This window comes from Blennius ocellaris (assembly GCF_963422515.1).
Source record: "Blennius ocellaris genome assembly, chromosome: 5".
Classification (NCBI taxonomy): domain Eukaryota; kingdom Metazoa; phylum Chordata; class Actinopteri; order Blenniiformes; family Blenniidae; genus Blennius; species Blennius ocellaris.
The window spans coordinates 7926413-7952953 of NC_137654.1; the positions used below are offsets into that span (position 1 = coordinate 7926413).

The 26541-nt window shown below is 42.7% G+C and overlaps 1 protein-coding gene across 1 annotated transcript; it reads left to right on the top strand.

Annotated features, from left to right (window-relative positions):
* The first annotated feature begins 6094 nt into the window (after positions 1-6094).
* klf15 (Kruppel like factor 15) lies at positions 6095-21101 on the top strand. Its single transcript, XM_080496285.1, has 3 exons — positions 6095-6219; positions 8072-9688; positions 17482-21101. Exons 2-3 carry the CDS (start codon positions 8151-8153, stop codon positions 17657-17659), a joined length of 1716 nt encoding a protein of 571 aa, XP_080352411.1. The 5' UTR covers positions 6095-6219; positions 8072-8150; the 3' UTR covers positions 17660-21101.
* The last annotated feature ends 5440 nt before the right edge of the window (positions 21102-26541 follow it).

Genomic DNA, 26541 nt, shown 5'->3' on the forward strand with positions numbered 1-26541 from the left:
CAGCAGTAAAGCTCTTTGTTCAAGAGTCGAGCGTCTTTCTTTCCATGTGAGTGACCTGCTAAACTGCACCGCCGACAGCTGAATCGTTTTGAAATCAGCAGGACTCATAAAATGAAGAAAGTCTCGACAAACGTTTAAATCTCACTTGAAAAGTCCACAACATGCAGAAACATGAACCTTCTAAATAAAAGCAAAGATCAGGTTGGTGTGATTTATTCTTGCCAAGGTATATTTTGAACTTGTGCAGGTCTAATTTTGACAACCTCAATGCAGAAAGTGGTGTTTTCGTCTGTGTGTATTTATTTAATTATTCATTGGGTTGTGTATGTACACTGAAAGAAAATCATTCTCAGTCATATTTCCATACTCACAAAAATAATTGGTTGGATTAATGTAATTTAATCATGTCACACATTTCCATATAGTCATATTTAGTATATTGAATGGAATTTATTCATATTATCTGAACAACATGTATTTGAATGCACCATTTAACAGCAAGAAACTCAATATACTCATGTTAATCCAACATATTTCAGATTATGAATTTATAAACTGGAAAAACTGCGTAATTGATTTTTTTCGAGAGTTTCGAGTGAGTTTTTGGAGTGTGTAGAATTTACCAACTTTTCATAAAAACTATGCACCGGATTTGCATGAAATTTTCAGGGATTATTTCTCATCATTCAAGGACCCATCGATTAGATTTGGGGACGTTACCGGCTAACCGTTTCCGAATAAATCCCCCAAAACATGAAAAAGATGTCCCATACAAAGCGGATGAGAGAGGCACAGTGGAGGAGATCAAAGATCAACGTCTGTTGCTACGAAGACGCTCCCTGCTCAGTGTTTCACATCGTGATGTAGCTACATAGTTAGCATCGATGTGAGCTAACGGTTATCATGCTAGCAATACTAACATGGCTCCGCAAACTGTAAGCAGTGCCCGTTCCCGCGACTTAGTTCGACGAGCTATGGTAGCTTAAATACTTCACTATTTAAAAACGAGTTACTTTAAAGAATTTCTATATAATTTCAGAACCATTAATGTGACCTCATCAGTTTTTATATATTTAGCAATTACTTTACATAATTTGTATAATTTCATGTATATTTTTTTAATAAAAGTAAAGATGTGTTCGTAACTTGCACTGAAGAAGCTAACGTAGCGTCATTAGCATTGTGGAAATAGCAGAAATAGCGGCTGCATTAATAGAAGCAGCAGTGGAAAGAAATAGCAGCACAAACATGTACGGGAAAAGTTCCAGGTATGTTTACAGAGTGGATAAGGAACTGCAGCAGGAGTTCTATGGGCGGCAGCGCTAGCTTGCTAAATGGGACTCCGTATCTCATTACACAGCATAATAACCTGTGATACAGGTACACACACACACACACACACACACACACACACACACACACACACACACACACACACACACACACACACACACACACACACACTCCTGGTGTTTACAGGCAGGCTGAAAGTCGATCATTTATCTAAACACGCTGAAAGCTAATCTAACCCACGCAGACAAATCAGATTAGGCTGGAGCCAGTGAAGTCACTGCAGCCCGCGGAGGTGTTTATATGAGGCCTGCCCGGCTGCCCCGAAAGCCAAACTTCTATTACCAACATTATTAGGCGACGCATAAACACACGGGCTCACTCCCTCAATGCCTCTCTCATTCACCCAGTCACTCTTAGTCCTTCACATTCATGGGGACCGGGCGGACCGCTCTCCAGACAGCTCTTTGTACCCTCGTTGTTTACCGCCGGTAATGCTGAGCTAATATATGTTTAGCAACCTAAATAAAATTAATAAAGTTGGCAGGTGTAGCAGACATTCTGAGCTCTTTTGGTTTCTCTGTTTCCTGGTGCGCATTTCATCATTGTTGTGGTGTTGCCATCAGGACCACCCGACTCCAGACCAAGGCCACAGCACCCCAAGACAAGACACTGAAGGCTTGAACTTTAAGACGCTTTAAACTCTCATTATTACATTATATTCTACTGTGTAGCTTTTCTTGTCCAATAGCGTGCTCTCTCAGTCAAATATAACAATAATGTAGCATTCTGTTGTCATAAAGTGACATCTAGTGGTCCCAGATGGTAGTGATGATCGAGCTTGAACGAGTTATTCAAAACCCGCGAGTCACTTTACTGAATAGTGACTCACGAGTCATCACATTTATTAACTCGTTCACTGAGTCATTCCTGCTCCAGCCGTCCAGCTGCAGAGAGGAAAACATAAACGTCACTGCTGTGCTGCTGCTTGTCGAACTGCAACTGTATAAATATATCACATTACTCACTTTAGTTTCAGCTGGATTGCTGGAGTCAGCTCATTCAGCCTGACTCAGCTCCAAACTCCAAAGAGTCGTTCACCTCCACTGACTCGTTCAGCAGCACTTACACTGCTCCGTTCGCCTCGTGAACGGTGAGGCTCCGCCCCTCCCTCACCTGAAAGTCTGCAGTGGAGCTGAACTCAGAAAGTTTCTGAGTGACGGCAGAGAAAAAAACAACACTGTTTGTTTCACAAAGCTTGTAGAAATAAATACATGAATAAATACACAATACATGTTCAAATACGAGTGTAGTGTGTATTGTGTAACATTTAATACTGTCCCCTATCATTAGTTCTGCCCTATGACCATCATGTTATTTATTGATTCTAGTAAAAAAGAAAATCAGAATATTGGAGGAAAAAATAAACTATGAAATCACATGTATATATTAATATATACTGTATACCTGAAATTCTGGTTGTTTGGTATTTATTCAGTGTAATAATTCATTTAACTTATTTCCTAGTTCAAATAAACCTCAGAAACACACATAATCTAGAATAAGGAGACCAGGGCCACTAAAAACTAATGTGTACTTATTGTTTATTTTCCTCAGAAGTGTTTCAGCATTTTACTATGAATACATGATCCTTCTCCGTGGTTCATGTCACAGTTCAGCTGAGCCTCCAGGTCCTGGAGTGGGTCGAAATAGTGCACATGCCCAACTGAATCAAATGACTCAAATGACTCAGACAACCGGTTCACTTGGATGAACGACTCAAAAACCTGCGAGTCCGTTCATGGAGTCGGGTTTCTCATCACTACCAGACGGTATCGATCACTATGTTTTGAAGTGTGAGTTGTGTCTTAATGTAAAACTCATAAAGAGCAAAACAACTAAACAAACGTTGGACTCATAGTCTGGATAAAAGTCCTTGTTTGCCAGAAAGGTTCAAAAGTAGTTAGCTGAAGTCAGAAGTGATGTCAACGGTCATAAGGTCTCAAAGATACAAAACCTTTAACTGTACGATGATGTCATGAGCTACGTTAGCGTCTCGCGTCACAAAAACTCACAATAACGACCAAATAGTGTGACTCGTTTACATTATTATGGACTTAAAGAAGACTTTTAAATTCAAATATGCTGGTACATATTAAGCGATAGTCACAGTTTTAAAGAAGTCTTTCATTGACTCAACACATTATAAATGTGAGCGAGCGCAATAACAAAGCTAACGCTGTTTTATCGTTTGTTAGCTCGCTATGCTACTTCTTTAGCCAACAAAATCGCAATATGATTTTGTGAGAAAAAAAAAGTAGCTCGCTTTTTTTTGTTACTTTTAGCTGCAGTTTTAGCTCCGCCCCCAAGAGCTCTTGTTGATTTCCTGGCCAGCAAGATGATGATGAAAACAAACCCCGCCCACAGGTTCCAATATTTGTCAGTATGAGCCAATGAGCAAGACGCATTTAACCAAAAAAAACATTTGTTTTGCTTAAAAAGAGAAATGAGGTGTTCATCATGTTTTTGATTATGTTTCATGTTTTAAACGACTTGTTGTATTTTAGGACAACAGTTTAAATCTTCACCTTACAGTAATAGAATGATATTTTTTCCCTTTGTGACACATTTCCAAGGTGCAAATCATTAAATATGTTTTTTTTTGTTGTTCTGATTAATACATTTTATGTGTTCTGTTTGTTCTCCATTAAGCCTAAGAAGGAAACAGATGTAATTCCAATGTCTATTAGAAATAATTCAGGCCTCCATCCTGACAATCCTGAAGGGGAGTGAAAATATCAATACTGTGAAAACATCCGTGTCAAACATGCAGCCCACAGGCCGACACATTCCGGCTGGAGTCAGACTCACTACTGCAACGTCCTGCCTTGAATTGAATTGGATTGGATTGAAAGTTTATTTCGGACATGTGGGCACAAATGAAATTATTCAAACAATAACAAACAAAATTACATAACAACACATCAAACAAATAAACAAAAAAAGTTTTCAGCATTTCTGCTTTTTCTGCATAAATAAAGCTTGTCAACAAGCAAGGCAGGTGGCTGCGTGGGGCCCCGGGCCACTAGGGGGCCTTCAAGGGCCGCCAGACTTCACTCCATGGCAACGTCTTAAAGACACGCTTGAAAAGCTCCAGGATCTCTCTGGAAACCTCAGCATTGCCCTTCGTCTTCTATTAACTCTCCTTGTCACTGTTGCCTCAGGAAAAACAAGCTTCTCCACTAAATCTAATCAAAACCTTGCTCAGGTCAACGATGTCCCAGGAGAGACCTTCAGGACTGGTATTGATTTCCATATATCTCAGTGTGTGACGGTCGTTGGATCTGGAGGACACAGTAGTTGAAGCATTTGAACAAACCAGGACCGGTAACCAGGGCCTGGAGCTTCAAGGCTCAAACACTGTTAATGAGCTCTGGCTCGTAATGTGACCTTCGTCCCCTAACAAAGATTTTCTATGCTGTGCTTTGTATGTTTACATTGTTTATATTTAAAGGAGTTTAAAAAGTTTTATATTCTAATTTTCTACTGATGTACACACTCTTCAAATAGATCTGAGTTTTGACGCAAGGTTCTTTGCAGCCAAGCACAAAAAAACCCCACTGTTTGGATGTACAATGTTTACATTTTTTAATTCAAAGATATTTACCATTATTACATTTAGTTGTGTTTACACACTTGCATTTTATATTAATTAACATTGTACTACTGTGAACCATTTAAAACTTTCTCGCGGGTTTTCAGATTATGTATAAATATGTTTAATGCTTGTCACAGGGGCCTCTTGGGAATTTTTGCCTGGAGCTCCAACACACACACTCTCGATTCCTGGTTACACAACAACGATAACAAGTGTCAAAACTCTTATCCAGTTCGGAAAGTGTGTTAAAGTGACACTTTACTTTGATGCCTTTACTTTACTGGTATGAGTCACAGTCCTTCTCCTAGTTTTATAGTCCAGATTGGTTGTTTTATGGTTGGGATTAACCACTGATAGCATTCTTTCTGTTGTTTTGACGTTTGTTGTTCTCTGCAGGTATGTGTGTTTGGTTTCATTATGAAAACAAGCAACAGTGCCGCCTCATGGCATGGCATGCTCACTTGCATCCTATTCAGTATCTGCTTTTGCCATGTAAACATGAAACTTTTCTGAATACTCAGGAGCTTTGTTACTTGAAACAACTTCATGACACAGTTTTAGAGCAATGCAGTGAAAAGGTAAAGCTTTTCTGTGGTGTAAAATTGGGCCTCAGTCATGTTTCTCTTGTTTTGTTTTGTTTTTAATCCTAAAGGTTGTAAATATAGATAGATCTTGAAATACACCATATGTGTCCTTTAAAGTGTTAATTGGTGGAATTAAAGATGACTTTCAGCTGTTTGTGGATGGAAACGAGTGTAAACAATGTGTCTCATGCCTGAGGAGTGAGTGCAGGAGGATGAAAGCGATTTTTCTGATCAACACACTCCCTCCCTCCCTCCCTCCCTCTCTTCACGAGCCTTCTCTCTCTCTCTCTCTCTCTTTCCACTGACGCCAGGCCCCTCAGCCGGCCTCCTTTACACCAGAGAGCCTATTGCAGCGCTCTGAGCGGGCGAGCCTTCACCAGCCGACCCCCTGATTTGACTGGTGTAACAAGCCCCGCTGCGATCATGTGACAGAGAGGAGGGTGAGTGCATGCCTGTGTGTACAGCGAGAGAGAGAGAGAGAGAGAGAGAGACAGAGAGACAGAGAGAGAGAGAGAGAGAGAGAGAGAGAGAGGGAGAGAGAGAGAGAGAGAGAGAGAGGAGGCAATGCGAAGACCGTGCAGCGGAGTTGCATTGCCATTACGCACGGTTACGCACTGACACGTATTTCCTAGGAGAAGAGCGCACGGCGTGGAAGGAGCGCGTGTTTGGATTCCTCTCACTTTTCAGGTGAGCGCACGAGATGATCACACGCTTGTTTTGTCTTAGACGCTGGATGTGTGAGGGAATCGGGAGAAAAAGGGAAAAAAAAGAAAAAAAAAACAGCAAAGACGCGTGTGAATGCGTAACGCTGTTTACGTCCTCGGTGGAGTCGCGGCACGCGCGCTGCAGAGCAGCAAGCGAGCAAGCAAAAAAAGAAATGAGCTCGAGGCGGCGATCGGACAAAGTGTGACAGCATGCTGGTGGAAACATGTCATGAATTCCCGAGAGATCCTCCACAACTAATCTCGCAGTGTGTGTGTGAGTGTGTGTGTGTTAAAAAAGCCCCGAGAGCGCATCACGCTGTCAAGAGGCTGTTTTGGTGTTTTACGGCTGCGCGGGGTTACTGTCGGCCAAGTGACTCGAGAGGTCTTCCCGAGATCCTTTTAATAACTTTGATTATTTCCATGAGGTATCGAGCTGCAGCCCCCCCCCTCCCCTCCCCCCCAAAAAAACAAAACAAAACAAAAAAATCCCCCCCCCCCCCTCCCCACAGCTCCTCACTGTCATACGATGTTACTCGGAACAAGATCCGAGGCGAATTCCGTCCTTTAGATCGCAGATTACATAACACTGAATGAGAGGAGGGAGAGAAGAAGAAGAAGGGGGGGGATCGCCTCTAATCGTCCTTGCAACAGCCTGACTCAAAAGCCAATTTCAAGTCAAATAGAAGTAATAACGACCACCTGGAACCCTATGAAGGGCCCCCAGAGGCCCCCACACTTCACTCTCTGCTTTGTTTCGGCTTTACAGAAGAGGGCGCAAGCATTTTGTCTTCAGTCCCATGTGTTTTTTTTTCTTCTGTTCATGCAATGCACTTTGTCAGTGAAGGGTTTAAAGAGGGATTTCAGCCTCGTGTTTAATCATCATAAGCCACTCATTGCACGCAAGACCTTTTGATAATAGTCTCGTATTTTTAATCTTTGTAAATGTCTGTGTGCTGCATTGTCAGATGATGAAATTAAGAGTAAATCCTTCAGTCCAAATCCTGTTCAACTATTCCTGATTTTCTGAGTGTGTGTGTGTGTTCTGTTTCTGTTTTTACATCGTTCACACAAAAAGCTGCCTCACAGACCACAAGGGGGAAATAAATAGAAACACACTGTTGAGAAAGCATGTGGCTTTAATGTTAGCAAGCAGTGAGAAATGGGAACCCCTGATTCCACATGGTCAGCTTTTCGCCTGGACTAACAGCTGCTGCAACACACATGCACACACGCACGCACACACACAGCCAAGGGTGTTCGAATTCCACTTCCTTCACACGAGGTCGACTTTCTTTTTGAAGTGTCCTCAGCTGCACAGCTCTTCTGCACCACGTTGACTCGCTGTGCTGCTCGACTTGTTTTCTGTCGAAGCTCGAGGAAAAGAGTGTCTGCACAGTTTTTACAGGTGCAGGTGGTCAAATAATCACAACGTCCTCTCAAAGACGGTTTGTGTGCTGTATCAAAAAGTAAGGCAAGGTAACCGCCAGGGTGTCCAATTTCTAGAGTTTCTCGAGTTATTGGCAGAAAGTAAGAGGTAAACACGGCAATACTTTAAGCTTTTGAAAGTAAGGAAGGAATAATATACTGCAAAAGCTTAAAGAAAAGACAGACTGGACTCTAGAGCGACTTATCACCCCAGTCAAATGCTCAAATTCAGTTTAACCCTTCATAGTCTGATAACACTCTGAAGCTCAACAAGCTGTCTTGTCATGTTCTATTTTGGGGATTGTGATTCATGTTCGTTGAAGTACACAAACACGTGCATCGGAGGTCCAGTGAAGAGCAGTGACGTTGCATCTGAAATGACTTTCCCAATCTTTTTTTTGCTGTTGCAGGAAGAAGAAAGACGCTTTCACTCAGATCAGCTTGATCTTCAGAGCAGAGCAGAGTCAGCTGCCATCCACCCGCACAGGAATGGTGGATCACTTGCCGCTTGGTGAGGAGACCTTCCTGTACTACACCGGCTCCCCGGGGTCTGACTACAGCTGCCTGTGTCGCCACAGCAATGGTGGCGTGTCGCCGGACAATATGGTAACCGACGCGTGTGCCTACCACCACCACCACCACCACCACCACCACCACCACCACCACCCCTACCAGGGAGGGCTTTCCTCCTCACCGGGCCTCTCCGAGGATGACCTCAGTGATTCCTCCAGTCCTCGTTCCTCCCTCTGCTCCAGCCCGGAGTCCTCGTCCCCGGTGTCTCGTCACGTCCTGGGTTCCAGCTACGAAAGCAGGAGCAGCCGGAGCAGCGGGAGCTGCAGCTCCTTAGGAGGAGACAGTCAAGACAGCCTGTTGGACCTCCTGCTCTCGCAGGCCTCTCTCACCACCTCCCTGAGCTCTCAGCCCAGTGGCTCGCTCGCGTCTCCTTTGTCGTCCTCAGTTGTTCTCCCATCCCCACCTTCCTCGGCCTCCTCGTCTCCCGCCGCCCCCTTTTTGCCCATGGGCCTGGCGTGGGAGTCCAGAAGGGAGCAGCGGTTGAGTCTCCTTCAGCAACAGGCCCGAGAGGACTGTTACGAATTCCCCGTTTTCCTCGATGAGCTGCAGGATCCTGCGGCCATCCTGTTTCAGCCCACCCTGGAGGAGATAGAGGAGTTCCTGGAGGAGAACATGGTGGTGGCAATGGAGAACGCAGAGGAGGGCAGCGAGGAGGCGATGTCGCCGGCGTCCGAGGAGGCCGAGGTTGAAAGTTCAAGGATATTTGCTGGAGAACTTGTATCGATGTCACAGAGCTCAGATCAGACTGTGCCCGTGGCTCGCTCTCCGCCTTCCTCCTACACAGAGACCAAACACACACCGCGCCCATCCAGCGTGGACAACTCGTCTTCAACGGTGGACGTCGGCTCCATAGCGAGCTCTCCCGACGGTTGTGTGGATGGAATCAAACAGGAGGACTGCGGAGCGTCGGCAGCCTCGTCGGAAAGCACCAGCACTGCCTCCAGTGTGCCTGTCATCCTACAAATTCAGCCTCTACAGATCAAACAAGAGCCGAACCCCAGTGCCATCTCAGATCCCGCCAACCAGCAGCCCCAGAAAAGCCAGCCCCAGCCAGCGCAGGCCGCCTCCGACATCAAGATCGCACAGCTCCTGGTCAACATTCAGGGGCAGACCTTCGCCTTGGTGCCTCAGCTGCTTTCCCCGGCAAACGTCGCCAGCTCCAGCAAAGCCGGGAGCCCAACGTCCTCTAAGTTTGTTCGGATCGCACCAGTGCCCATCGCGGCGAAGCCCACCGGGCTTGGGGAGGGCGGGCTGGGCGGCGGTTCGGCGGCAGGGGGCCTCGCTGCTGGTCAGAGGTACCAGAAGAGTGCGGTGGCAGATCTGATTAAAATGCACAAGTGCTCTTTCCCTGGCTGTAATAAAATGTACACAAAGAGCAGCCACCTTAAAGCCCATCTGAGGAGGCACACGGGGGAGAAGCCATTCGCCTGCACGTGGCCCGGCTGTGGATGGAGGTGAGCGAAACCAAGCGTCTCTGTGTTTTTTTTCCCTGATATTCCACACAGATGAGTTGTTGTTTTTTTATCGGGCTAATCGGGGTTATCTACTCCTGCGGAATCACGGTCTGCAGGTGCACACTTGAGAATAGGCGGTGGTGCCACGTTCAAGAGGCTTTAAAGACATGCAGAGAGTATGACACCTCCACACGAATGGCGCTTGAATGGTGCTCTTTATTATGTGGTCATTTCAGAAAAGAAGTGTCCTCCAGGGATCTTAAGTCCATGAAGAAACGGTTGTTTTTCTCCAGTCTTGTTCCTGTGCTTATCTCAGATGTCAGAAGTTTATTTAGATTGGACACGGGCAACTGGCGGCCATGTTGGCCACATGCAACCCCCTACATATGGTCTTTCCAAAAATGATAACTGATTGGTATCATGACGGTCAAATGAATGTATTTCTAGGAAAAACTCTCAAATGCATGTGTGTTAATTTAAAAAGGAAGAAAAACAATTGCATTTTGTCTCTCAGGCAGTGAGGATGGAAGATTTGCATCCCATCTCTGATTTAGACGTGGCTTTAGAAGGGGAAGCAAAGTTTTTTTAAGGCATGCACATGTGTTAAATATAATATACAGAGGAGCTTCAGGAAGCTCAGTTTAAAACAAAAAAAATGTAATTAACCTAAGTTCAACTCAATGCTCTTGAAGATGGTTACGAGCTGTCCCTTTCTGCCTGCTGGCCGTGTCCTCACTATCTGTGTGTTTTTGTACCACGCTGAAGTTGTAGATTAGATTAGAGCACTTTTGAAGTTGTCTGCATGCAGACTTTGTCCCCTGTTAGCCATTGCATTTGTTTGCTTACCATCTGCAGACACACACACACACACACACACACACACACACACACACACACACACACACACACACACACACACACACACACACACACACACACACACACGGAACACACATGGAACACACATCCACCAGATTAGTTCAAGATCAAGTTCAAAGTTATTACTTGATTCAGTCAAATCCCAGATACTGTATGTATTTAAAGCCAAAGTTTTTGCCTTTTATTTTTCTTCTCGTAAGGAGGAAAATGCAGTTCTGACTCCTTGAATCCAAAGTACAAATTACAACTTTTGACCTGCTGGTCATTTTAGTTCACCTCTACATATGTTGTTATTGCACAAGGGCACATATATAATCCACGTGTGTTTGTCACTCTCTTGCTCACGGATGTTGGCAAGGTTGCTTTAGGTCAAGCATTACTCTATAGGTTATGTTAAATGTCGTTAAAGATGAAGTTACTCTGAGGTTTGAGTTGGAAATGGTCGAAAGTAATACAGACGTGTTCATAGGGGAAAAAAAGAAAGAAGTAAGTAGGTTTGGCTCCGGAGGTCGTTTCCCAGAGTGAAGGCTGCACCTGAAACGGTTAAAGCCGTATGACACTCGGCTGCTTTAAACTGTTGAGTTCGCCTTTGAAACTGAAGGTTGTCACTTTTGAATACCGGTAGGTTGGTTTTTTTGTGCGATTAAAAATAGTCCAAAGCCCTTCAAAAAGTGAGTTTTTTTGAAAAGTTTTACTTTTATGTTACATAAAATGAATGCAATTACTTGGTTCTTGTTAAACTTGATATTTGAATGAGAAGGTTTTTCAGTTTATTTCCAGTAGAAAGCAATGCTAAGCTATAGCCATATTTCCCCAGCTATCTCCATCAGCATTTTTTCTTTCATCAAATACCTGCATGTGCATGTTTACTATGGAGACACCGAAGAATCAAACAAGCCGACAAAACTAATTGTCACAAAAAAAGAAATCCTCAGCACATCTGCTACCAAAGGAGATAAATCACGTTCTCGATAATAAATCCATCCAATTTTTTTAGGAATTGACACTCGATCGCAAACAGCGGTTCCCCAAGTTTCAAGGCCTGGGACGGTTGTGGGAAAATGCGAAATTGTCACAGCTGGTTATGAACAGATACAAGCTTGTTTTATATCGTATAACCTTTTAAACATAATGACGTTTTCCACTGGGATTAATCACTTGGACGTGGTGGCATTACCACATTATTGCAATTTTGGCTGCCATCTCGTCACATGCTGCAGCGTTAAGTATCGGCTTCCCAGCAGGGACTTTAAACGGGTTGACCTAGAATATACTGGCTAGCTTTCTTACGGTGGTTACATTTCTACCTCCTTGGTTTATGAGTAATCCTGTTCAGACAGAGTAAAATGCTCCAGTTTCTGTCTTGCAGTGTGTTTAAGGGTTACTTGGACAGACGCCCGGGTTATTCTTCCCCGCCGTTGATTTCCACATCGGCCAGCCAGTAGATTAAAATACTTCCTCCATTGTTAGGCTGTCGCTCCAAAGTAATTATAGACATAATAGATGTTGAGAAACTCAAACCTAGATCTATATCTGCAGATATTCCTGTTTTTACATCACTTCTATTTATTCCCATGACAGTGGTGGCTTTTAATTGTACACCAGCGTGCAAAATCACCGACACCCAAAACAAATAGTTTCATTGAGACATTTGTTCCAACAAATACTGGAATTGATCAAATGAATGGCATTCTGATGGGCCATTAAACGTATAATCACAGTGAGGATTGCCAATAGTATCTTAAGTTTGTGGTTCACGTCTCCATGTCCCCCCGTCTCTGGACTGCAGCGTCCCTGAGAAAGACTGTAGCTGTGGTTGCATGGACCGAAAGCAATCCGATTAATTGGCGATCTAATTATATTTGCACCATATTAACAGTCGGCGCTTGGCGTGCGTGCATGTGACGTCAGTTCGTGACCGCAAACATGTTGGAATTTTGAGAAAGATGGTGGGAGCAAAGCAAAACTGGTCGCTAATGAAAAAGTGACTGTGTGAATGATGTACTGAATTCCAAGTTGCTCTCAATCGTGTCTGAGCAACTTGCATGGCAGCCATCACTATTAGTGGGTGTGAATGAATATAAGAATGAATCGTTTTTCATTGTGAAGGAACGACAAAAAGTTTTAACAGCCGGGACTGTTCAGGTGAAGAAGAATAAATGCAAATAATGTAGAAGAGAAGTGTAAGTGTTTGGGTGAGTTTTTGGAGCTCAATAATAACTGTAAGACCGGCTCTAAAAACATTGTCCGTTGCATTTAACCCATCACTAAGGACAGAGTGGGCAGTTACACGCAGCGTTTGGGGTCTTGCTCAAGGGTCCACTGTGGTGGTGATTAAGGTAGGAACAAGTAGTGGCTTTTACTTTACCCCAAAGCAATCAGTAGGAAGTCAAACCAGCACTATTTCAGTCACAAGCTCAGTCCACTAACCTCCACTGCTGGACAAAGTACATTTATTAACTGTTTTTTCCAAGTAAGGGAGGGTCAAGACCTCTTTACTGGTGGCAATTAGAGTGGGAACAAGACATGGCTTTGACTGTGCAACCAGCAATCTCTCGAGATTCAAACTACTGACTTCTCAGTCACAAGCTTAATCCTCCACTGGTTAAGTACACGTATTAGCTGTTTTGTTATGAGTGAGGGTCCAGACCCCGTCATCCCCCTACAGAGGGTAAAAAGTAATCCTTCCTTCCACCCTTTATCAGGGGAAGCTTATGTACCGGAGCTGGGTGGATGGATAAATGTTGTGCTGTACGAAATATGTACTTTTTTTTTTAGCACATTTTGTTTGAGAATGTCCTCTTTATATTTCAGTATTTCAGGCAGGTTACAATGTTTGACGGTCCATTAAAAGTCACAGTATCATCAGCATATTCATGCGTTTGCACCCTCGGTCCTTTCTAAAGAGCACCTTCACAGTCCTGACGTGACAGCAGCACTTTACAGTACACTGAAGTCGCTGCGCACCTCCTGAGCCAGGAAATGGAGCTGAACCAGAGGGTCAGGCACCTTTTCCCCCCCTCTAACCTTTGAGCAAATCCATGTGTTGGCTCCTCTGAAGTAAAGAAGGACTGGTATTTCATTGGCCTGTCACCCACATATAACTCAGTCACAGTTATATTTCTTCCTCTGCCAAACTCTTTTCCTCTTTAAGGCTTTTTGGGACTTTTATGTCCTTACTTTATTTATATTTTTTTCCTACCTTTGGAGCTGTACATTATGATTACGCTCATGTAGAGAGCTGGATACACATTCAAGGCCACGTGTAAACACTTAAAAGTTCAGGCACCAGTGCAAACGCACCAAGTATGCTACACATTCAGCCCAGACCTGTGCAGTGGCTCCTGGGCAACAGACCAAGCGGTTTGCTGTTAAAACACCTTGACATTGCGTGCTGGTTTGTCTGTCATCGAGGCTGTGGCTGCTCGACTCTGTCAGCTGATGCATTCATCAATGCGGGGAAACAATGTGCCAGGCGGTGACGTAAGCGGCAAGGTTTAATTTGAGCTGCAGCTCATTGGCACCTTCTCAAAAGACGAGCAAAGAAAGATAAGGAGGTTAAACTAACGGGAGTTCAGCAAGGTGTGGAAGCGCCACTTTTCAGTTGAATAAATATAGGAAACGTTTCTTATAACACAAGGAGGGTTTTTATTATTGCCTGCGTGAAAGTTGATGTTGAACTGACAAAGAAAGCAACAAGGGCAGCTGAAGTTGTGTACAGTGTGTTTGCTCTGATACTGTAGCTTGTTTTCGATCAACTTGCCTGCCACACCTTCCAGGCTCAAGTTTTACTTGGCAAGGGAGCCCAGTTGGGAGACAAGCTACAACAAAGCCTGCAAACGTGTTTCCCACAGCAGCAATGCTGACATGTAAACTATTTGTTGAGCTGTGGCCACACCAAGCGACCCCGAAGACTTGAGTTGCAAAAAAAAAAAAAAAAAAGAAAGAAGAAGAAACAATAAACCACACAATCTGAAGTGAAAAACGCAGTGGGTTGATTAACACGAGCGCTCTCCAATCACTGAACTCAAGGACCTTGGTCCTCAATGACCCCTGCATGGAAACTAACGTCCCCATGCAAGTTCAGTGACATGTAAAGGAGCTGTAGTGAGAGGAGGCATGGGTTTGAGACAGATGGTGAGGTGGTGAGAGAAAGCTGGCACACCATCAACCTTATCCTAAAGATAAAAAAAGGAGTGGAAACGACGTACAATCAGTCCGTCTATTTGCATACGTTGGAATAGCTGCTGAAAGATCCTCCTGGGAACAGTATGTTATAGTTGGGCTCAGGCCCAGCCGGAGTCGAGTAGCAGAATACATGTGCGTGTTTTTTTTTTTGCATCGTGTCCCAGCTTGCAGCGCGGCTCTGCTTCAGGGCACGCCGTGCACGGAAATCCATAAGAAACTAACGTACAGTCGCTGTCAGGAATACAGCCGCCGATGTGATTGTTAACTTAATCGGTACATGTTCACAGTGTAAATCACTGATCCCTCTGACAAGCCTTCACCGGTCTTGCTCCAGTGCGGCAGAACGAGTGTCTAACCTTTAAAGTGGCGCTAACCAAAACTTCCCCGTGTACAATGGCTGCTGGAGCTCTGAGGATTTTCTGGTTTTTTTGTTTGTTTGTTTGTTTTTTTAAAGGTGTTGTTTATGTGTCCATACCAAAGAAAATCGTCATCTCATTGCAGTCCCTCTCCTTTTGGCATCATTGAGTGTTCATGTTTCTACTTTACGAGAGTAACGCGACTGTTTTTATTCCATTTCACCTCCCTCAACAACTTTGAGCTCTTCAGGCTGCATCTGGCAGCGATTTTCTCATCTTTTTTTTTTCTTTTTCTTTTTCTTTTTGTATGCAACACATCCGTACACTTCAGCACCAACGTACACTGAGGCAGTGTTCACAGTTAGTTTACACTACGATCCAGTTTGCTGTGAGCTCACACGGAGATTTTAAACATCCGAGCAGAAGACCAAACAAGCAAGCTGTGACGTAACTCCTCACACTGAAAGCCACTCGGTTGCATTTTGGTTTATTTTGGTGGGATTTCTACCAGTTCGGAACTCGATAATCAGCATCATGACCGATAAACAACAAAAAGTACTGTTTGCGAAGTCTTTCACATCGTGTCTGGTGTCAGTTTACGTCTCTTCAGTTCAGTCAAACTTCACCAATATGTGTTGGCAAGTGTGGCGAGACGTTTCAAACTGTTCAGCTGTGGAGCAGATGAAAATGTTCTCACGCCACAAACAGTTCGCACAAACACAGCGGGTTTTGGTTTAAACAGACCAAATGTGAACACGGTTTGACTTTCGGGGTGATGTTTGAACCCGGACACACCGTGATGTGGGGCAGTCGCCATTTATTAGCCCTTAGCGGAGCCTGCCAAGGAATAATGCCCCCATATTTCTTCTCTGTTTGTTTACATGTGAAATACTTCTGATGATGACGGGCTGCAACGGGCTTGTATTTACAACCGATAAGCTTTCATAGGAGCCTGTGATATGAAACTGTTATGGAGGGATTAATGGCTAACGAACAAAAACTAGCTTTAGCATGTTAGCATTTCGCTCAAAGCGAAAAAAATCAACACGATACAGAATGTTTGCTGATACGGAAGCTTTGAAAGCAGGTACAAACTTACAGTGTGGGTCGACTCTGACAAAATAACACACACTCTCTACTAAGTTTGCTTTTTCAAAAAAACACAAGAAATAGTAAAAGGAGTTTATGCTGATTTTAATGTAAAACATTCAGTTATGATTGGTTATCGTTTTGTGGTGTTGTCTCTTCTGTTACTCTTCATTATCTTGTAACTTGTAATCAAATTACAAAATCCCAGATTCAGATTTATTTGCCGTGATGCTCCGATATGTTTAAAAAAAAAAAAAAAACCCTTCCTTCAATTTCATGGTGCCCCAACTCATTTCATGCTATTTGTGTGAGCATGCAGTCTGCAGTTTACAGAAAAGTCGCCATGACACGTGGTTTTTACCAGTTTGGAAACAAACAACAAGGAATCACCAAAGACCTCAATGTCATGATATTTCTTTGATTAATCATGCATGAGGGGATGTAGACCTGAGATTGAGATTATTTAATGAGTCGGAACAACATGCTGCTGTCGTCTGCCATTCTGATTGTCATAGTTTTTTGTTTTATTTCAGTGGTGACGGATTATACGTCCCATCCAGGATATTATTGTGTGACGTCAGAGGAGATATGTGGACTTTAATTTGACCCACGTCGTTATTTGTTTAACGGTCCTTGGTCTTTTAGAAGCCTCTGTGTGGTGTTACAAGCTCCGTCTGTTATCTTCTTTTTATTGTGGGGTCATTAAAATGATGAATGGGCCCGTTGTGTAATCTGTGTCTACAGTTTGAAATAACCGTGAGTGACGTCTTTACATCTCTGTGAATTATCGGCTCCGTGCCTTCATCCCGCTGCCGCTACTGGAAATCAATCTGTGTTACACGTTAATCTGGTCTTAACGGCTTCACTAATACAGACAAACATCGAGGTGTGGGGGCGCTGCTCGATTATCCACTTAACCCTTTCACTGCCGCGATACCCGAGCTGGCCGGAGCCCATGGAGACGGCGAGGCCAGAAATAGATCAGACTTTGATTTGCGGTGCTCATGTGTTGAGCTAAATATGGGACGTCTCTCTCACTTCAGAGTAGTCACAGGATAATATGAATGCATGGCATCACACCTCTCAGATTACCCCCCCATGTAAAACAGCCCAACATTGTTTTTTTCTTTTTTTATGGCACTTGGCAGCTCGAGGCGTGACTGTGATCTTTATTTTTACAGTGGAGGTGTTGTGTACAAACAGACCGGGGGGGGGGGGGGGGGGGTTCATAGTGGGAGGAGAACCAAAGTTAATGGATTTCTCCCATTTTTCTCCTGACAGGTTCTCGAGGTCGGACGAGCTGTCCCGACATCGCCGCTCCCACTCCGGAGTGAAGCCGTACCAGTGCATCGTCTGCGAGAAGAAGTTCGCCCGCAGCGATCACCTGTCCAAACACCTCAAAGTCCACCGCTTTCCGCGAAGCAGCAGGACAGGACGCTCCGCTAACGGACCCCTCTGACCCTGCTGTGACAGACCCACGCCGAGGCGGCGGAGTCCAGAGGGAGGGCGGAGGATAATGCAGCGGCGGATGGACGTAAATGTATATGGCGACCGAGCAGAGGAGGGAGGGAGCGGGGGGAGTCCAGGCGTCCTTTAAAGGAGCGCTCCGGAGCCTCCTTTCCGCTCCGATACGTGACGCACACTCATGGTACTGTGATAATTTATTGGGTGACGAGGAAAAGACTGTAAAAGCTAAACTGAAACAGAAAACTGTTACTTGACACAGCACCCTCACAGGTGGAATAAGCTTCTCGTACGTTACGGCTGTATTCTAAAATCTGTCGACGGATCTAATTTGAAGACGGATTCGCTTTTATCGTAGATATTTCAGTCAGAAAGCCTTAAAAACCCTTGAAGGTTCGAGCACTGGGGGTTCGCTACTATTTAAAATCCCCTTTCCTTTAATGTTCCTCGAGCCAAATGTTTCAAATGATCAGAAAACATTGTTCTATGGCTTGAATTTAATTTGTTGTCCAGGAAAAAGAGTCTACTGTTAGGGAGCAAGAGGTAGAGGAAGGAAGAAAAAGAAATGCATCAACATTCCTTTGGTTGTGAAAGTCTCTGGGTTTCCTCCGAGTCCAGTTACAGCAAAGAGAAACACTGTAGTAACCTCAAACACGACAACAAAGCTCAAGCCCCCGTTGAAATACGGCTCTCACGACAACATGGCATTTGCACTCGTGGGGTTTTATCCGAATGTCGGTGATTCCGTGTTGAGTTAATGTTTCAACCACGGAATCGACTCAATCATTTTTTACGGCTTTCAAAACAATGTGCGGCGCAGCGACCCGTTAAAAAGCCGCGTCTGTGTCCAACGCTTGACACGTCTTGTCGTTCTGATGGAATATCGTCGACCTGCTCGTGGGAATTTGTTGACCGATTACGCGACGACCATCTGCTGGCGGCGGCTTTAATTTATCCGTTTCAGACGGCAACTATTTCGAACCCTGCACTTAGTTGCTGCTGTGTATTTTTAAATAAACACACATGTGGACAGGACGACGTCAACGTTTCCAGCTCAATATCTGTCGCGTAAACGAACAGCCAAAACAAAAGTTCAACCGCTTTCACTCGACATCGGTGGCGTGTTGAACGAGGGCCGCAGTCGCCGCCGCTGTCGCATAACACAGGATGGGAAATGCACTTAGGAAAGAGGCAAACGAAAGTACTTCCGAACGAAATGCAATGATTTATGTGTGGAATTTTAAAGAAGGTTTCTGGTTGCTCGACTGGAGCCTCGTTCAGACTGGAATCCTCTACTGTGAATCTCAAGGAAGAAAATCATCTCACATCGCCGTTAAAAAAAACAACCCCAAAAAAGATATTTATCCTACTGACTGGACAAGGTCGATTACAAGATCGCAGGAAAAGCAACATTGTAGCATCGCTAACGCACAACAGGCCACGAGTTGCTTCTAGAGTCCTGTAGTGTGTTAAAACCTTCTCGCAGACTCGGTTCTGCTTTCGTGATTAATAAATGTAATTTGAAAAATCTCACCTGATCAAGAATCTGGCATATTAATTTTAGTATCAATATACAACACACATGCTAAAAAGTATTAGAAGCTACCGAATTGAGACTCTGGTGCCGAGTTAGCAGCAGAAAAAGCTATTGCTATGCTCTTAAAAACATATTTGAAATGTGATTTTCAAGCTTTCTTGAACTGAACAAATAATCTGTGTCTTCCTGACATCATCAACGGTGCATACCTTTTTTTTTTTTTTTTTTTTATTGTTTTACCTCATTGAGTCCTAAACTCATTGGTAAAAATTGGTAAATTGGTGTATTAGCTGTTCGTCTCCTGTAAGCTTACGGATATGGACCAACAGAGCAGTACCACCGATGACCATGTGGGGGCAGTGTTGAGATTAGACAAAAAGACAAGGAACAAGCTTGGGGGGGGGGGTCCTTGATAACGATATCGGTGTTGCCGCCTGCTCTTGCCACCATCGTTACCGTAGTCTTCCTTTCTCCTTAGTTTCACCAGTTTGATTTCAATCGGCGCCCTCTTGTGGATTGAATGCCGAATACTTATTCTAACTCATTGGACACATGGAAGAATAAAGGCGGCGACGTTTGCAGCGTTTGAATCGTTTCATACGTACGTCGAAAACATAAATGAGCCTGAAGAGCAAGTAACTGTGTTGAAGTTTTAAAAGAATTACTGCTTTTTATTTGTCGATACTCAAAAGTTGGATTTACTCAGTGGAAAATGTTGTCGCTTCGTTAAAAAGAACCATTGAGGAGCCGGTCGATCCTTCCAAGTGAATCGGTTGATGTGTCAAATAATAAACTTTTTTGTGTTGTCAGAAAGCAGGTTGAAAGGGAATCTTCAGGCATCTGTTTCTTTTCACTTCGTTCTCACTGTAACGTGACGTCTTTTTTTTCTATTTGAAACGCATCCAGGAAAAATGTTTTACTGAAACGTCATCACACGCGTTGCCATAAAATAAGAAACCTCTGCCTTAAAAAGGGAACAGGAACTATCAAGCTTTTGGTTTTTTATGTTGTTGCTTTTTTTTGTTTTGTTTTTTTTATAATATCCATATCAAATTTAACTGTACAGATTGCTTTTATTCTGTCGTTCTGCATCTCAGTGGAGTAAAACCAAAGGAGTCGTGGGAGAGTGAGCAGATGCTGCACAGCTGCTCGCGTCACACTCTGATTCCTGTGCCATAAAGTCGAGAAACTCGGCTTCAGTCAGTATTGAAATGGATGAAAAGTGAATGTTCAAAACTGGAATTCAGTTGGTTTTTTTTGAGTTTTTTTTTCTTGATTGTTTTGCTGAAACCTGCGATGAATGACAAACAAAAAAAAGAAGAAAAAAAAGAAAAGAAAACCCTTATTTTTTTGGAGTGTTTGGTGCACAGCTCCTGACGCTGTATGGAGGAAGTGTATTAACTCTCGTCAGGCATTCCTTCCATGCAAATCAGAAGAAACTGGGTATCATTACTTGATCCCACGAATGTATGTAAATACTGTATATGCATTTCGAGAGAGGAACTAAAATATTCTTCTAGTGATTTCTGTGATTGTGAAAAGAATTTTTTTTTTTTTAAATGTAAAGAAAGTGTACATAACGTGATAATTCAAATATATAGTGTCAGAATTTCTCAACTTGTTTTTTTTTGTGTGTGTTTTTTTGTTGGGCGTTTACTCAACACGTTATTGAATGTGAGGACGTCTCGCGGTGCGTTGGAGGATCAGCCAGCATTGTTAAAGAGGGCTAGCTCACAGTGTCCCGCACTCGTTTTGGACTGGTGCGAACGGGAACGCAGCGTCGTGCGTTGTGAAATGCGTCATGTACAAATGTGTTTTCTAAACACTTCACACAAAAAAGAGTTGCTAAAATGTTATATTTTTTTGCTTTTGTTCTACTATGTAAAACACATTTACAATAAAAAATCCCAAAACAAATATGTTTGTGATTACTGCCTGATGCTTTGACTCGTCCAACACAATTGCTACAATTTTAAGGTCATTTGTTTCTCTAATTTGAATAAACGTGAACGTTAAGTTGCATGTGTCGCCACCCTCACATGCCTCGCAGTGACCTGAGCCATGTTTGATACACAAACTTTATTCTGATGTTTTTATGACCTTTTACGCCTAACATTTGATACATAAATCTGTTTTACATATAATTTGTTACAGCTACCTACCTTAATGCGACTTGCCCGCCACCGAGTGAACAGCTGGCAAATGTCTTGCACTAATAGAATCCCAAGTGTTTCAGTCAGAAAACAAAATTAGAAAATAAATTCTATATTAAGATATATATATATTTCCCTAATTAAGGTTTTATAAGAACGAAATAACTAAAGAAAAGTTGAATAAGGAATTTAAATGTGGGAAACTTGGAGTTTGTCAGAGTCAGATTTGTACCACATGGCAAATTTGCATGGAAGTTCTTCTCCAGACCTCTTCCCCATTCCTCCTGCACTGCTGCTTCCTTCCGTCGTTTGCTGAGTCATTGTGTAAAAAGCAGCGAGCTGGTCGCCGAGGGTAGCGACGTAGCAGCTCAGAGTCTCTGATCTGGATGTAGATCAGGCTGATTTACGATCCGCCGCGGTTCTCGGAGGCCTTCTGGGATGCAGCAGGAGGATTTAATTCAACACATCTGTTACTCTGCACAGCTCCGATGGCTCGTCTCAGGTTCTGAGGCTCCTTCTTCTGTCCGTGGAGCTTTCCAGAAGAAGAATGCAAGTTGCTCAAATTGCCAGTCACCGACTGTCCGTGTATACTTCAAACCCAAATTGCTTTTAAATGTGGCCCTGTGCACATGCCCGGGTTTGCAAAACGCAGGGTCGGATCTCCGGTTCCATTCTGGCGATCTGACATCCGCATGTGAAAACGGCACGCAGCACTAAAATAGACCTGCTCTTCATTCATTTCTGTCTGCAGAGTCACAAGAAAGGCAGCGGATAGTTGATCTTTCAGTACCACTAATAGGCAGTGAACAGGAATGACTCTTTAAGGTATAAAGAGGATAAATACGCCATTTTGAACGTCCTTCCTCGACGTAACAAACTCGTCGTTTCGACTAAAACCTAAATCTTTGAGGCAATTCGTCGCCATGCTCAAACCTTATTCCCAACATAAGTACAAGTGTGCACATGCACAACTCTGGGCACACTGGACGTTTTTACACTTTTCTCTGCATTTGACTCGAAGCTGCGATTCCAAATGACTAGAATGATAATTGTCTTTGGTTGTTACAGTTTAAACGATGGGTAAATGTATCAGTCGACATTTGTTCACAGAGGAGGTTTCATAGAATATAACTCAACAAGTGTTTTACATGTTTAAAGCCAAGGTTTTTGTTCTTCCTTTCCACGGATCAACACAAGACAACACAAATGACATAGTATTTAAATCCAGAATAAACTAATGTGTCAACTGAAAAAAATTGAAAAAAGTTCGAGTAAAACACGTTAAACAAGAAAAAAGAAAGAGTATTTATCAATGAACAAACAGCATATTAAGAATAAACTTTCATAGTTGAAATGTTTTCATTTTTATGACCACGAATTTGGATTGTTCTTCCAGGTGACAGTCAACTATAAAACTACCAGGAGAGAAAATGTACTGGGAGTCTCTGGAGGCCACCATTGTTGTTATTGCCCATCTACTGAGCATGTGCAGAAAAACTCTTCAGTACGACCGTAGTGCTCATGCTCTATGTTTCCAAAAACGTCTATTCTATATTAAGTTGTGTTTCCATCCCCTTCCAATGGATTCTGAGCGTTTTCTAAAAGTTCCCCTCCTTGAGGAGCAATTTCTTTCAAAAGAAGCTGCAATATGAGCACCGCTGGGAAGCCAACGTCTCAGATTAACAATTGTTGAACAGCCTTTCCTGGATTGTTCAGAGGAGTTACAACGGCGCTGATACGTCGTCCACAGATCTTTGATGTGTTTGGATCTTTGAATTTCAGCCACACGGACGTCCTTTCCTTCCTGGACTGACCCACTTAAAAGTCCTGTTTGGCCGAGCGTCAGCCTGTAATAACCTCTGCTTGTTTACAATGAATCTCTCACAAGGACACGTTCCCTGGGCCACTTTATGGACGCTGAGTACTGGACAAACACACTGAGCTCTCACACTCAGGTCTGCGCTGCCGCCACCAAAATAGAGCTCCACCTGACTGCTGAGTCCTAACAAGCACCCATTCAGCGGACCTGTGTGTGTGTGTGTGTGTGTGTGTGTGTGTGTGTGTGTGTGTGTGTGTGTGTGTGTGTGTGTGTGTGTGTGTGTGTGTGTGTGTGTGTGTGTGTGTGTGTGTGCGTGTGTGTGTGTGTGTGTGGCTTGAAGGTGTGTTTCATAGCTCCATTGTTCTATAAGACATTTCTCTCTATTGTGTTGACATTCCTCTGTTGTTGAGCTGTCAGACGGACTGGATGAAGGATTATGGAGATCACGTCTGTCAGGCAGACTGATGTTGAGACGCCATGCGGCGGTTTGCCTTGGTAAACTCCACCTCTCTGCTTCGGACTGGGAAAGACTTGAGAGGTTGCGTCAGGCGGTAAAATGTGATGTAAATATACTATATATATATATATATTTTTTTTTTATTTTATTTTTTTTTTTTTTAAGTAAAATCTATATAACAATAGCATTCAACCACCAACTGTCCACAACTTGGACGTTTCCAATTTAATATTCTCAATGGCCAAAGATCAATTCAACATAAATGGCTGCGTTCCGATGCTCTGTGAAATACTAATCATTTAACGCCAGTATTAATGCCTCAATAATAACATACAGGCTGTATTATACAGAACATAAATAACACATTGCACAAACACAAGTCTAGACACAAACTGGAAACAAATAACTTAATAGATTGGGAAACTTTTTTTTTTTTTACATGCAAAGCTGTTGACAGTTAGAGCAGTGCCCCCTTTGTGGCAGAAACATCACAGGTGGGCACATATATACAGCAAATATATAAATAGTAAAACTCAAAGACCCTCCCTCCACCAGACTATATAAAATAGCCTGAAATTATATAGATTGAACTAAAATGTCGGTATAAAATGTACACTGTTATAAATATATATGAATCGACAAATGCCGTACGGTACCTACTGAACCAGCGAAATGTTTTGAATGTGATCAAAACAACATATTTCTCAAATAGCAGATCAAGAAAAATACTATCAGCAACAATTTTGAGGATTTTAATATTTCAGTGAGCAACAAGAAAATAGATTACAGATTATATAGAGTCTGTCAGTAAAAACCACTCAGAGAATTTGTGTTCAGTGCAATATATTTCTTAGTGTGGCGCCAAGGTCAACTTTATACAAACATCAAGGAGATGCATGTATGTGTGTGTACAGCTGTGCGTACTGATGGCTGTTTATTTTATTTCTATTTCTTGTTTTTGTTTAGATTTCCCATGTTTTATTATGTCAGCTACAAACGGTCAAACCTGAAATAAAAAAAAAAAACAACCTTCATTCCTTTAAAACAGCTGTGAAGCCTGAAATTAATTAACTTGTTTACCTCGATTTTCTTCTCTATAAAATGTAAAGTGAAACAAACAAGTAAGAAATGACGTTTTGACCGTGAGTTATCTTTATGTCATCAGCACTCAATGTTCTGGAATGAAGGAATGTAATATAAAAAAACAAACAAACAAATGTGACTTATATCCATCACAGTATAATTTAGATTAAGAAAGCAAAGAGATTTATTTTTGTGTATTACATTTTTTTTTTTACATTTAGACCAGTATCAAGTATTCCCCAGATCTGTTTTGTAGCATTTCACAATTAAAAAAACACCCCTCTTGAGCTTGTGGCCAGTTTTAAAGCAGCTGTTCTTCGCACTGTGTGTCAATATGTTTGAGAGAGCCGACGAAACAGATACTGTACACAAATGTGAAGGTCAGAGGAGGCAAGTTACCCCACAGCAAACTACAAATGTCCATGTGCCAATATGACATGTGGGATCAGATGGTAACTGTTATGCAACCACATGAAAACTCTGCTGGCTTCAGACTCGCTGGGTGGAACTAATAAAAATACTAATGGGATTTTTTTTAAAAAGAGGCATGAAACAACCGGGGCAATCAGATCAGAGACAGATGAGTGGAATCAACAGAACATCAGCATTATGTATCTGAGGACTTTGTCTTCATGACTTATAAACACTGGGAAGTATAGTTACTGGAAAAAACACATTAAAATACAGTGTCCTTGTTCTTTTAATAGCTCCGTCAATAATTGTCATTCTGATGGTGTTTAATCATTTGTGGGATCACATGGTGGCCAGTCTGACCTGAGAGGCCTCAAACAAACAAAAACCAAAAACCACAGACCGGATGATTCAAATGATTATGTTATTATATACTGCTTTAACATTCCCATACACACACACACACACACACACACACACACACACACACACACACACACACACACACACACACACACACACGGTCAGTCAGCCAGTTGGTGCTTGATTGTGTTGGTTGGTCTGGATGGATGGATGGATGGATGGATGGATGGATGGATGGATGGATGGATGGACAGTTTCAGGATAATGAAAATTCCTGATTGTCTTTAGGATGAGTTCCGCCTTCTTCTTCTTCTTCTTCTTCTTCTTCTTCTTCTTCTTCTTCTTCTTCTTCTTCTTCTTCTTCTTCTTCTTCTTCTTCTTCTTCTTCTTCTTCTTCTTCTTCTTCTTCTTCTCCTCCTCCTCCTCCTCCTCCTCCTCTTCTTCTTCTTGGTCAGAAGTGAAAGACTGTGACTGAAACAAGTTTTCTCAGGAGACGGCAGGTGGAAGTCATTTTTAGAAAGAACCACGTGGAAGTAACTTGGTGAAGCGCTACTAATCCCGCTGATTCCTCTGGAGGCAAGATACTCTCATCCTTTACTCAAGTAAATTACAGACCAAGGTTATAAAACATTTAACCTCAATTTTCTCTTATTGAGGTTAAATGCTTACTGCGCTTTATAAAAAAAATAAATCAATTTGTCTTATTTAGTTTAGTCTAATTTCATAACTTTTAGTTCCTTTTGATGAAGAGCAGTCAGAACGACCTGTGAAAGTATTGGACAATAACAAAAGAAGGAATTTGAAAAACAGATTGAGACAACAGACAATCAGTCGTCCACAAGAAAACAGATTGTTTATCTGAGAAAACACTGGTTTCATCTACAGTTCAAGAATCAATCAGAGAAAACACTTCACGATGCACTTCAATTAAAAACATTTAAACTGCCATTCAGCACAACAACATGTTTGTCTTCAATCAATATTTTTCTTTTACTCAAAAAGCTTTTCCATCAACATGTCCAACATTTTAAAGCAGTTTTCAGAACATAAAAAT

Excerpts from the sequence above, each read along its gene's own strand:
- klf15 (XM_080496285.1), top strand. The coding sequence starts at position 8,151 with ATGGTGGATCACTTGCCGCTTGGTGAGGAGACCTTCCTGTACTACACC. Across the intron at positions 9,689-17,481 it reads TGGCCCGGCTGTGGATGGAG|GTTCTCGAGGTCGGACGAGC; the intron begins GTGAGCGAAACC and ends TTCTCCTGACAG.